Here is a 13,625-nt window from a genome sequence, read left to right on the forward strand (position 1 = left end):
ATTATTATTTTTTTTTTTCGAAATAGAAACGTAAAAAGAAAAAACAATGAATCATGCGTTTTGAATAAAAAAATTGACCAATTGGAGTAGTATAAAAATTTCCTCCGTTCAGAGTTCATTATCGTCCTCCTGAAAAAACAGAATCTTTTTCTCACTCAAAAAGGCCTCCAATCTCCAAATTTAGGGTTTGTTGATTGCGGAAATGGCAGGTGCAGCAGGATCGGGTCTCTTCAAGATCGTTCGGCCAGGTCTCCGTATTCAGGCCACTGACATCCAGGCCGCCGCCATGTGGGGCGTCGCTGCCGCTACCACCGCTCTTTATCTCGTCCAGGTCCTCTAATTTCTGTCTATATATCTTATACATACATATATTTTGGACCACACGTCTCATCTTATTCTTACACTTTCGATCTGAACATCTCTACATATTTTAATTTTATTTATCGTTTCCATTTAACGGTTTATTGTAATTTTTCCTTTGCTTATTTTTTTTTCTGTTAGATTTTGATATTGGGAATATGGTTTTATTGTTAGTGTGGATTATATAGGTGGCATGACTTTGTAAACTTATATATTTATGTATATCTTAGAACTCAGAAATATAGCTTCAGATTTTTTTTTTTTTTTAATTGATAAGTAAAATTATAGCTGCAGAATTTGATTTCAATTGCTTATTCAAACATTTATATTAGTGAATTTTGTTTGTCTTGTTGATGCTATGTGAAAAATGAAAGATTGACTTTTTTTTTGGTTAGTACATATTCTATGTTGGTGGACGTATGGATGTAATGTTAATTGATTGAGCTTGGAAATTTCATGAAAGTTGGAACCTTGGTCGTTGAATCATTGCTGATTATGTATCCCATGGTCTTCTAGTTTGAGAGTGTCCATTATCAGCTGATTCTTTAGAAATTTTATTGGGTTAAGAAGTTGTAAGTCCTAAGAATTTCGGTCCATGTCATTGATCACAGTCCGTTTCGGTAATTACTCGTTTATTGATATATGGCATCTATTATTCTATTTATTGATGCATTTCTTGTCCCGTGTCAATAAAGCATATGGAAAGGTAGGATTCGTTGTGGTATGGTAGTACGACTACCCATAGACTCATGCAGCTAGGCTTGCCAAAAAGTCTTTATCCTCATCTTTTTTTTTTTTTCCCCTAGTTTCCAGCGACAGTGTTGATGCATGTTTTTCAGTAAATGTGGCTCCTGCAGTTCCACTTAAAAAAAAAAAGAATTAATTTTAAGAATTTTTTTAAACATGTTATTCATTGGTACTCCGCAAAGCAGCAATTGTGCAGATGGGATAGCTCATAGTTTTGTTGAAGTTTGTCTCATAGTTGCTTAAGGGTTTGTTGATTAGGTCTCAGAGACGCTAATTCCATTCATTTATTTATTTTTGATACATTTTGAATTTTCATCAATGTACCTTTTTGCTGTGTCATTTGATTTTTGTTGTATTGATGAAATATTGTAGATTGTAAATTACAGGTAAATGAGTCCTCTTTTGTGACTAAAAAATTACTACTTCAACTATGATTTTGTTGGAACCTATATACTTCCTTAAAATTTTGAATTAAGGGTTTGTTCTTGTGGGATAATGGTTTGTTCTTGTGGGATAATAATATTGGAATTCAAAAGCTGCAAATAGTGAAATGATGCTTTAACATTGATAATGCCTCTTGGATATTCTTGTTTCTTCACATTTTGATATCATGTTATTAAATTCGTGTAATACCTGTCAATTAATTTTCACTTGTCTATAACTTTTGCAGACTTTCTTACTTACTTTTTCTTCTACATTTCAATAACTTGCAGCCATTTGATTGGTTGAAGAAGACATTTTTTGAGAAACCAGAGCCTGAAAAGTGAAAAGAGATGTGAAATCTATCTGGTAAAGCTTTTTGACATCATTCCTCAATTTGCTGATGGGAAAACTGTGGACAGATTTTATTCAAATAATGCAGTTTCATTTTCTTATTTGTCTTAGTACTATGTCGAGGCCTTGTTGGCATTAATTCCTGGGATTAATGGATGGATTTGAACTTTTATGTTTATGATGTTCTCTTTATTCGACTTGTTTTCTACATCTGATTGTTATTACTCTCTCTACGCTACTTATATATCTTATATCTGGAGATGTATTTGTGGCTTTCCTCTTGCAAACAGTAAGGGCAAGATAATTTGTTAGTGTCTCTAAATTATCTTTTTGATATTTTAGTATCCATACATCTGCTAAAATTTGGTTGTTTACGCTCTGGTATAGGATTTTATCCGTTATAGCTTATTGAATAATGTACCGGAGCTCTCATCTCCAGTTTTGCAAAATTGAGATTTTTTTAATCCGCTTTAGATTAATTTATTTAGGAATATTAATGTAAGCAACAGTCTTGAGAATTCAATAGGTTTGATCATATTATAAAGCACATTGACCGATAAAAGCTTTTTAGGCAACCCACCCATTCCTAGCTAAAGGAGTACTGCTTTGTTTTGATGAAACAATTGGAGTTGATTGAGGCTCTCTTCCATTTTGTTTGAAGAGGCTAGATATGTGAATTGTGGTCCAAAAGGCATATGATTAAAATAGGATGGGTTAAATGGAGGAGTAATTATGGCATATTGTGGGGTCCATGTGTACCTCTAAAATTGAAAGGTAAATTTTATAAAATAGTCATTAGCCCAACCATACATTATGGGATAGAATATTGGGCGGTTAGGAAACAATATATTCATAAAATGAGTGTTGTAAAAATGCTAATGTTGAGATGGATGTGTGGGTAGATGACCAAAAAAAAAAAAAACATGAGTAAAGTGGTTTAGTCATGTGACTTATGTCCAATGACGGCCATTAAGAACATCGGTTTGGAAAACTGACATGGTACATATTGATGCTAACCTAGGTAAAGGAAGACAAAAGCTAATATGAATTAGGATATGATTTAATTGAGGCTACGACCTTAGATAGAGCATACTCACAAAACATGATTCTTGTAACCAACCCCAAATAGTAGGGAAAAGCCTTTGTCAAGTTGAATTGAGTAGGGTAGAATTAATAATTCTATCTATCATTTAACTAGTTAATGAAATATTTGGGGGTGCTTGGAAGCACTCTACACTTTCCTCAGATGTTAATTTTTTGGCACTTCGGTCATGTTCAGTCCCATGGGTTTTTTAGCATTCTTTACCCACATGGAGTGCTTACACTAGAACGTCCTTAAGGATTAATAGGTCAGCTTGATTTGTTACAAGTTTTACTATGGAATTTGTTTTTGTTCGTATTTTGTGACGTGGTCTCTCTCTCACAGACACACAAAAGTTTGAACATTCTTACCAAAGGACCAAATGGCCCAGCGGTATCACCCTTTCCTTCCCATAGGGAGGTCGGGGGTTCGAACCTCGGTGGAGGTAGGGTGTGTGAGTAGTTGCTAACTTCCAAAAATAAAAAAAAGTTTGAAGATTCTTCACTTGTCAATCAAGAAATGCACGGTCCTGTTGTTAGTGAAATAGAAATTGGTAAGACAATTCTACCTCAGTGATTAACGCAGAGCATGCAAAGAAAACATTTCATGCTTTGTAATCTAATATACTTTAGGGAAAGCTTGTTTCTTTTTATTGGATTTTTTTGCCAAAAAAGAATATTGAGTTATGCTATACATGTCCAGAGTTCCCTGGGACGTTTTTCCAGTTCAGTTCCCTCTGGTCACCCACCTGAGTTTGATTACTTCAATAGCAATCAATAATCAATTAGTTGTTTTTCCAGTTCAGTTCCCTCTGGTCACCCACCTGAGTTTGATTACTTCAATAGCAATCAATAATCAATTAGTTGACATATGTTTCTGTTTTGTGTTGCATTTTGAGGTTGACAGAATTCGAATGTCAAATTGTTGGTTGTGTTCAGTCTGTGAGGTTATGACAACTCCCAATGCCTCAGCTCCTTCTCACTTGACTCCTCTCTTTTTTATCTACTTTTTGGCTAATAATTTAGTCCGGCCTACCTGTTGAAGAGTATTATCACTGCCGGAGTATGTTGTTGTTGTCGCCTCCCCCTCTTTTTTATTTTCTTCTTTGCTAATGATTTAGGCCGGCCAAACTGTTGAAGAGTATCACTGCCGGTGTGCGTTGTTGTTGTTGTCGCCTTCCCGCCATATGAATTTATGTAATGACAGACGGATTTTCCTTGCTATGTCCTATGGGTAGAATGCAAATTGTAGTAACATGTACGAAACTGCCTCTTGTCTGTGCCATAAAATCATAGATTTGATCATTTACCTTGTGAGTTTCAGTGTTTCAAGCTATTATATAAATTCTAAGCGTAAAAGTCATTGCTCGCGATGGTAAGAAGATTCAACATCATATAGCAAGTTCAGAGAGCATTGGTATGATTGTTGTACCAACAGAATTCGGAAATCACCAAAGGGCCAAACCAGACTCATGCTTCCTAAAGGGAGGCCACGGGTTTGAAACTTTAGCTTATGAGGAAAAAAAAAAAGAAAAAGAAAAAAAAAAAGGCAGATTTATTATTTTTATTTATAGTACGTTAGCAATATTGGTGTGACCGTGTGATTGTTGTAGTAACAGAATTCAGTTCAGATACTCATATATGGTCCCCATGAGCAAAAGAGCATCTAATGGTTGTCTATAAATATTTTTTTTTTGGATGTAAATTTGATGTTTTATAGTGGATTTAAGTTAAAAATTTGGACTAATTATTTTTAGTTCCGTCATTGTGTCAAAATAATAATAACAATCACGTGTCATATTCAAGACTTCATATAATTTCATATAATTACTATGAACTTACCTCGAATAGAGTTAATTCATTGATAATTGAATGAGAAAGAGGGAAGAAAGATAAAATAGGTTAATGTGGATGTGTAAAGAGATTGTGCTTTTCATATTGCTGAGGTAGTAATATGTCGATAAAAATATTTTACACATTATGCATATTTTACACAAAAAGATCTTTTGACACTTGGAAAGCTAATTTTTAATTTTAATATTTAAAGAAGAAAGTAGAATTATTTCGGTTATCTTGAATTTGTAAAAGATACTCCTTAGATTTAATTCCCCAAGTGCTACACACACAAGCCACGCATATTCACCTTTAAAAACACACACGCAAACAAACAAGGAATCGTCATTGGATCAGTAAAAGATTTCCGAAAACATTGGAACACCGGAAAAAGGAAAGAAGTGGAGTTTTGATTTATTTTTAATTTTGAGTCAACTTTTCGATTTTCAACAACATTGGATCAAGAGAAGATTTCCTAAATCATTGGAACACCCGGAAAAGGAAAGAAGTGGAGGAAGGGCAAAGAAAATCAGAAATTTATAGCAAGTAAGGACAAAGAAAATCAGAAAGTTTTAGCTAGTTTTGATTTATTTTAATTTTGAGTCAACTTTTTTATTTTTAACAGTTTTCTTATTTTGTTTTTATTTTATATTTGGTAATTAGCTAATCTTAGATAAGATCAAGGAGAAATAAATTCTATATCGGGTTTGATAACTATATTTTTTTTGAAATTTTTGTCTTACCTTCTAGGAAAGAATATATATATATATATAAAATTAAAAGAAAATTAAAAGAAAATAATTGTACTCTCAAACTAGCTTATTATTACCGACCCATTAACAATGAGAGAGAAAATATTAATGAACAAGAAAGGATTTGTAATGAAGGCCCTATTTATCATATTTGTCACGTGCCAACAGAGCCTAGTCTTACGCGCCTAATCACTAGTCAAGGACTAGTTCGAAGTTTCAACAACACTCCTACTCTAACCGAAACATCTAGCGCCACTAGTCCCTCAATACTGACCGTCCGATATAAACACCCTTCTATAAACTTCCCTTCAATCCTTACATACCCCGTTCTCTCTCTCTCTCACTCTATACGTGTGTATATATATATATATATCTTTTCCGTATTGTTTGTTATGAGTTAGAGGAATAGTGATATTATGATGGAGAAGGAGTTGATTGAGTTGTTCGAAGCGGTGAAGAAAGCGGCGGACGTGGCGGCCGTTGACGGCGGAGGAGATTCGTCGGCCGAGGAAGGTCGGTGCCTGGACGCGCTCAAGCGCCTCAAGAAGTTTCCGGTTACCTATGAGGTTCTTGTCTCCACGCAGGTACGTAACTACTTCAATCTGTAGATTTAGTTTCCTTCTGTTTTCTTGTTACTATTAACTTGAAATCATGGTGTCGATATTTTTCTTTTTCTTTGTTTCGATAACTTTTGATCGTATTACCAGTTTACCACCAATCTGTATGTTCTGTTAATCATCCTTCGTTTGGTTTCTAAGAAAAACAGTAAAGGATTTTGGGCATGCTTGGTTCAGTTTTCTAATACCAGTTTTTAAGAATTCAGAAAAATATAAAAACAGTTCCCAAAACAACCCTTTTTCTAATTGAGTTTTCTGAAAGCTGTCAATCAAATAGTTTTTATTTTGGGTACAATTTTCTGATTCTCGAGTTGTCACAAAACTGAACCAAACAGGCCAAATTTTGAGTATTCATATTTTTCATTGTTTGTAATTTTGATTTTTCATATTTTTCATTTTTTATGACTATGAGAGAGAGCACTCATGATCTTGATTTGATTCCCTTCATCTTGAAAACAAGTTTGTGTAAATTGCTAAACTCGACACTTTTAATTTTAAGGTAGAACTACATATACAGGGGATAATTTGATGCCTTAGGCGAAAAATATAAAATAGGCTTTTAATTATGTTAATTTAAAATTCATCCTTCTTGTTTTTTGAGATGTAAAGTTACTAATTAATTTTTGTATTCAAGTTTTGCAAAGTTTTGTTTTGTTTTGTTTTTTTTTTTTTTTTTTAAAATATAAAATAACCCATCCAATAAATATGTAATCAATAATTAATAAAGCTGGTGCAATGATAAAGGAGGAAAAAAAAAAGAAAGTAGAATGAGGGGAGGAGGGAAAAAAATGGTTATATAAGGATAGAAAATAGAACTTAATTCTTTGGGCTTACCATTAAACCTCTCCTATTGGTTGGGGTTCCAATAAGGAAATAAAAATTTTATGGAGGTAACATTATAAGGAAATAAGAATTTTGGGAATAAAATTTTAGAAAGTTAATAATGTAAGGAAACAAAAAATTTTGGGCTTTTTCTATTGGTTGGTTTTTTTATTTTATTTATATATATATATATATATATATATATATATATAGTTAACAATATATAAAAGGAATTTTTTTTTTGAGGCCTTCTATTGGTTGGGGTATATATACTAAATTCTTCAAGTCCTCAAAATTTACTCTCTTTAATTGAATGAAAGATTTTGAATATACTTGTAGTTTAGTATCTACCCCTATGTCAAGGGAAGTTGCTATTTTGGAGTGCTCAAAACTTTTCTGGCCTTATCCCCTCCAGCTATTGTCTTAGGTGCTTAAAACTTAATTACGATCTTCTCTTCTTAATTACGATCTTTGTTCCTTAATAAACCAAATGACAGTATGATCCGTAATGTTTTTGTAACGACCCGAACCCGGGGGTACGAATCGCTAACCGGGTCCTTACCCAAACCCAAGGTCAACTAAGGACACTACCTTCCTGTCCTATGTCAATACATAATATACGTGTTATCTCAGGGTTTATATATAAAAATAATAATAATAATAATAAATAAATAAATAATAATAAAATGAGATCATAGCTACAAAGTATATCAAAACGGTTTACTAACCAATTGAACCCTCTGGAGGAGCGTCATCCGCCACTTCCTGTCCATGTCCTGAAAAATGTTAAATATAAGGGGTGAGCAAATTGCTCAGTAGGAGGTGCCTAAGACACACCTCTTATGACCCTGTGAATCCACATAGAGAATAAAAAATATGAAAACTGGATCATACTATACCGGGGATGTAAACTATAACCACAACATCCAATATAAACACAAATGTCATCCAAGTCACAAATACACCATGTATGCCAATGAAGTGCAATGCCATGCTCATGTCGCTCCCCATTTCCAAAACATTTCCGTTTCAACTTCCAAATCGTTAGTGTAATCCGACCCAATGTACCTCCAAGGCGTCATGAGGGAGGGGTTGGCTAGTCTTCGCCGACCACATGGCACCTCCATGGCGTCGTCTGGGTAGCTCAACCACACTAGAGTCTCTCTCTAACCCCTTCTAGATCACACTAACACCACGAACCACTAGGCGCCTCCTAGGTGTCCGGGTTTTCGCAAACACTTTTCAACACAATTTCCCCAAAATAGTTTCATTTGCTTTCAAAACATTTTTCCCTTTTTCATGCCCAATGTCATGCATGAACATCACATACTTTTCTAATGTAATGACAATAAAAAATTTTATATTACACAATTCAACATACTTTCACATAGCAATTTCTAGCAAATTAATAAGCACCAAAGGTATGGAATTTAACACATTAGGCATGCTCTTCTTACACAACAACAACCATACACATAATTATAATTTTCATATACAACAATTAAATCATATTAAAGAAAATTCATCACAATTATAGCATGCTAGACAACAACACATAGAGAATAATTTACTAAAATCCAAGAAGTTAAGGATTAAACACCCCTACCTCACTTAGATGCAAAAACCCTCAAATGGGTCCCGAAATTCGAAATCCCTAGAGTGCACCAAACAAGGAATTGCTTGCATCTATGTGTAGGTCTCGCCGCGCTCTCCATTTGCCGCAAACAGCATCCAAAAATTCCAAGAAATGAATGAGTAATTAAAGATTGAAGCTATGATGTAAAAAGAAAGAAAAAGAAACCAAGAATGAGAGAGAGAAGAGATCTTACGGGAGAGAGAATGAAAATGAGGCTAGAATGGCCTCTTGGCCATTAAAAATCAAGTGGTGGGTCCCTCAACTCACAAAATCCCACCTTTTTAATTTCTCCACCACAAAATATATATATGTATAAATCACAGACATTACAGTTTTTCCCCAATAATGTTCTGATACATAATTGATTTCCAAATCGACAACTTATTTATGGGAACCTTCCATTCTAACATACTATTCAAAAGTTCAAGCATATATATATATATATCATTATGCATTAAGCATATTTAAGTATTGAAATTTTCTTCGTTATACGTGTCAAATCTGTATAAATTTATAAAATTTGGAAACACCACATAGCAATCTGCCATGTATTAAGTAGTCCCTGGGGTGGAGCAGGCCTCCATCTTCTACTGGAATCTCAAGGGAAAAAAAGTAACAGATAAAGGAATCTCAGTTATAGATGGTAATCTGACAAGTGCCAAACCTTATAAAACGTTATATCCTTATAGATATGTTAGTCAAATGAACAAAATGAGATGATGAAATGATGCAGTAATGCCAAGCAGTGTAATTCATCAATAGAACACAATAATAATGGTAGACAAAAGGGATTAAAATGATAAATGCATTATGTTGGTAATGATATGATTAACTCAGGCGTTGTGATCTCTCGAAACTACTTAGTATCTCCTTTTATTGCTTATTGCACAAGACCACTTTACCCAATCATTGCACTCCAGTCCTTTAATCATATTGAAATATCAGTTGCCAAGCATCTGTCCATGCTCATCATCAACACTGTATAAACCTATTATCTAGGTTCTAGAATCACTGACATACCATTTGTATGGAACAACAAGGAACTTCAATCCCCTGTTGACAACAGGGAACCTCCAATCTACTTACTCATGATCTAGGAAGCACGGACACTCCAAAATGGGCGAAGAATCCGTGTCCGACACGTGTTGGACACGGACACGCGTCGGACACACCCCGACACGTGTCGGACACGCCAAAAAACGTGTCTGGAATTTTTTTATTTTTTTAAATTTTCGGACACGGCACGGACACGGCTCAGACACGGCTCGGACACACTTTTCTAGAATTTTTTTTTTTTTTTTAATTTTTAATGCTGATATGTTAATTTTTTTTTTTTTTTTTTTTAAATTTTTAATGCTGATATGGTCTATTTTTTGTTTTGTACTACCCTAAAGATGCTGATATATATATATACTAACTTAAATATGCTGATATATATATATATACTAACCTAAAGATGCCACAATTCGCCGTGTCCGTGTCCTAAAGATGCTGATATATATATATACTAACATATCAATGATATATATATATATTCCAACCTAAACAAATCAGTGTTTTTTTAAAAAAATTATTAATGCTGATATATATATATATATATATATATACTATTCACCGTGTTCGTGTCCTAATTTTTTTGGATTTGCCGTGTCGCCGTGTCCATGTCTGTGTCGTGTCGTGTCCGTGTCCGTGCTTCTTAGCTCATGATCAAACATTCCTTGGCGTTATAGAGGTTTTAAACATTGTTATACCTGCTTGAAATTTTTAGGGATTGCGCACCCAAGAATGCCCACACTGTGGGAGTAGCACTTCCTAAGATAACCATGCCTGAAGGGTCTATACAATCTAAAAGCGATATGCTAGGGTCATACACCTTAAGAGTATATTACCAGTTGTAACATTGTGAAAAACCACGAGTACATTCTAGGAAAACCATTCACATGAGGGATTCTACACCCTCTGAAAACCACGAGTCGGTCAGGCTTTCAGGTTTGATCGAGTGCTTCTACTGAAGTTACGATATTTCCCACCTTTAACCCTAATTTATTTTCTACCTGAATTGTAACTCAAATTAATTGTTACAAATTTCACATCAATTCTTAAACAAACTTGGGGAACTACTCGAATTGTAACTGGAATTCCCCTTTATATGTCTGCTCTGATGTCAAGACGAACTTTGTAATTGCTATCAGTTGCAAAGGTAAAAATAAAATAGACATTGAAGAAAGGGTTGGATAATGGGAAGAGAGAAGATTTTTAGTTTTTGCTTTCCCTGGTTAGCCATTGAAAATGGTTGTAGAAACCACTTCGTGTTTGATTCTTGCTTCGATTCTTTGAGTGAGTGAAGAAAGGAGATTACAAGAAGAAATTGCTACTTGTAACATAATGCCGTTATTTTTATTTATCATTTTTTATATGTTCTCCTATAATGATTCTTGGTTGAATGGGATGCACAGATAAACAAGTTCCTAATACTTTGAAACATTATTTCGTAAGGGTATTTTACTTCATTGTCATTTTTGTTTTCTTTGTTATACTGATTTATAGAATCAAAATATGATTTTCCTTGTGTTTGGGATAATAGTTTTTTGATTGTTCCATCCCCACATCTAGCTCTTAGAGACTGAGTGGTTGGCATAATGACTTCATTTATGTATAGATACATTTAGTAGAGGTGATGTAAGATGCTCTTTTTTTTTTTTTTTTTTTTTTTTTTTTTTTTTTTTTTTTTTTTGTCTTTGATTTAGTACTTCGTGTATATGTCCATCAGATGATTCTTGATCTAGCATTACGGGAAAGGTTCCATACCATGGGGCACATTATTTATTCACTAGCAAAAAACCAAATTCCAGATTACTTTTTCTTTTCGTTTTTAGTTGTTGATATAATTTTTTTTTTCTTTTTTCTTTTTCTGTTTTCAGGTTGGGAAACGTCTTCGATATCTGACAAAACATCCTAGGAGGAGGATCCAAGCTTTGGCTTCAAACTTGATTGAGTTATGGAGAAATATTATCACTGAAGAAACAATCAAGAACAAGAAAACTGGTAGCTTAGAATATAAAGACTCTGTGGAAGCTAAGCCTGCATGTGCAGAGATGATTGAGACCAAGACGGTTCATGAGGCGAAATCCATGAAGGTTAAGAAGGTTGAAGCTGTGAAACTTGAGAAAAATGATTGGAGTGGTACACTGAATTCTGAGAAGGCTATAAAGTCGTCTGTCCCTGTTGCTTCCCCAAAGCTGACTTCTGTGATTAAATGTAACGATGCCTTACGGAACAAAGTCCGGGAACTACTTTCGGAGGCTTTGTGCAAAGTTTCTGGTGAGGCTGATGAAGATCTCAGGGATGAAGTGAATGCTTGTGACCCTTTTCGAGTTGCTGTTGCAGTGGAGTCCTCATTGTTTGAGAAATGGGGACGGTCTAATGGTACCCAGAAGTTCAAATACCGATCCATAATGTTCAACATCAAGGATCCAAAAAACACTGATTTCCGGAGAAAAGTTCTCCTCGGAGATGTCAAGCCAGAAAGGATCCCGGAAATGAGCCCAGAAGAAATGGCAAGCTACCAAAGACAACTTGAGAATGAGAAGATCAAAGAAAAAGCTTTGTTTGAGTGCCAGCGAGATGACGCTCCAAAAGCCACCACTACAGAATTCAGGTGTAGACGGTGTGGGAAAAATAACACTACGTACAACCAGGCGCAGATTCGGAGTGCTGATGAACCTATGACAACATTTGTAGTTTGTGTAACTTGCAATAACCGTTGGAAGTTCTGTTAAAGAGTTCTTTTAGAAGCTCAGGTCTCACCATGTTTGAACTCTGAAGGTACCCTTCTTGTCACGGTTCATTATAAACTTGGTAGCTACAACTCAGTTTTGCAGAAACCAAGTTTAATTTACGTGTAGGAAGGGTTAGAACTAATTTATTGTTGGAGATAACATCTTGCTTTGATATAGTCAGTTCCTTTGTCAATAAACAAGTACAAATTGATGGCTTTTGTCTCTCCTTGGTTTGAATTTTTGTTGCTGCTGCTGAAAGTTCTATATGTATAATAGTGAAAATGTCTCTGTTTCTATGTTATACGGTGTTGTCAAAGGCGCGCTCCTAGGCTCCAGACTCATACAGGTGCAACTGTCGTGTGTTGAGGTCCTGGGCTCCAGACTCGTACAGGCGCAACTGTTGTGTGTCGAAGTCCTGGACTCCAGACTCATACAAGCACAACTGTCAAGGCGCAATTGTCGTGTGTTGAGGTCCTGGGCTCCAGACTCATACAGGCGCAACTGTCGTGTGTCGAAGTCCTGGACTCCAGACTCGTACAAGCACAACTGTCAAGGTGCCCTTTTGACAATATTTTCATATACAATATTAATACTTGAATAATAATTTAATTTTTTCTATTTTGCGAGCCTTAATGCACCTTGGGCCTTTGATAATTGGAACTTATACCCAACCAAATATTTGAAACTGTATAACACCACTGATGTTATCATTATCAAGACATTTACTACCAAGAACATGAATGGAAGAAAACTGTCTTGGTATAAGATATGATTACTAATTACTTTATACGTCAAACACTCAATTTCAATAGCTATTATTATACAAAATGAGTTACAAGAAGGGGAATTGGGATATTTTATTTAGCTAAGCTCTGCTTTGATGTGTGTGTGTGTATGTAGGGGTAGTTTTGTACATGGTGTAGAAATCAAGAAGTATAAGAGGAGGTATTTTTTCCCTTGAGAGCCTGGAAGACTCTGGAACTTCTATCAAAGATTTGAGCCCTTCTACTGTAATCAGCAGGCTCTCTACCTTCATCCTCCCCCATGATTGCTTCTCTTTCCAAACACTCCAACAACTCCACTATTCCCCTCCCTTTGCACTTGTCTATCCACTTCCACTCAATTCCCTTCCATTCCTCTTCATCCAACTCCATCTCACCCTCCAATTCCTCCGCTGGACATCCCTTGGAACACTCTGTGCCTGTGCGCGATGACCGGAGTCGTC

At 35.1% G+C, this 13,625-nt stretch overlaps 1 protein-coding gene across 1 annotated transcript; it reads left to right on the forward strand.

Moving 5' to 3' along the window:
- The first annotated feature begins 1,875 nt into the window (after positions 1–1,875).
- Positions 1,876–12,658, forward strand: LOC132312493 (transcription elongation factor TFIIS-like). Its single transcript, XM_059810870.1, has 2 exons — positions 1,876–6,130; positions 11,543–12,658. The coding sequence occupies exons 1-2, from the start codon at positions 5,963–5,965 to the stop codon at positions 12,398–12,400; spliced, it is 1,026 nt and encodes a 341-aa protein (XP_059666853.1). The 5' UTR covers positions 1,876–5,962; the 3' UTR covers positions 12,401–12,658.
- The last annotated feature ends 967 nt before the right edge of the window (positions 12,659–13,625 follow it).

This window comes from Cornus florida, unplaced genomic scaffold (assembly GCF_030987335.1).
Source record: "Cornus florida cultivar Cherokee Brave unplaced genomic scaffold, ASM3098733v1 CherokeeBrave_3.0.0_Hap2_Chr06, whole genome shotgun sequence".
Taxonomy (NCBI): Eukaryota; Viridiplantae; Streptophyta; class Magnoliopsida; order Cornales; family Cornaceae; genus Cornus; species Cornus florida.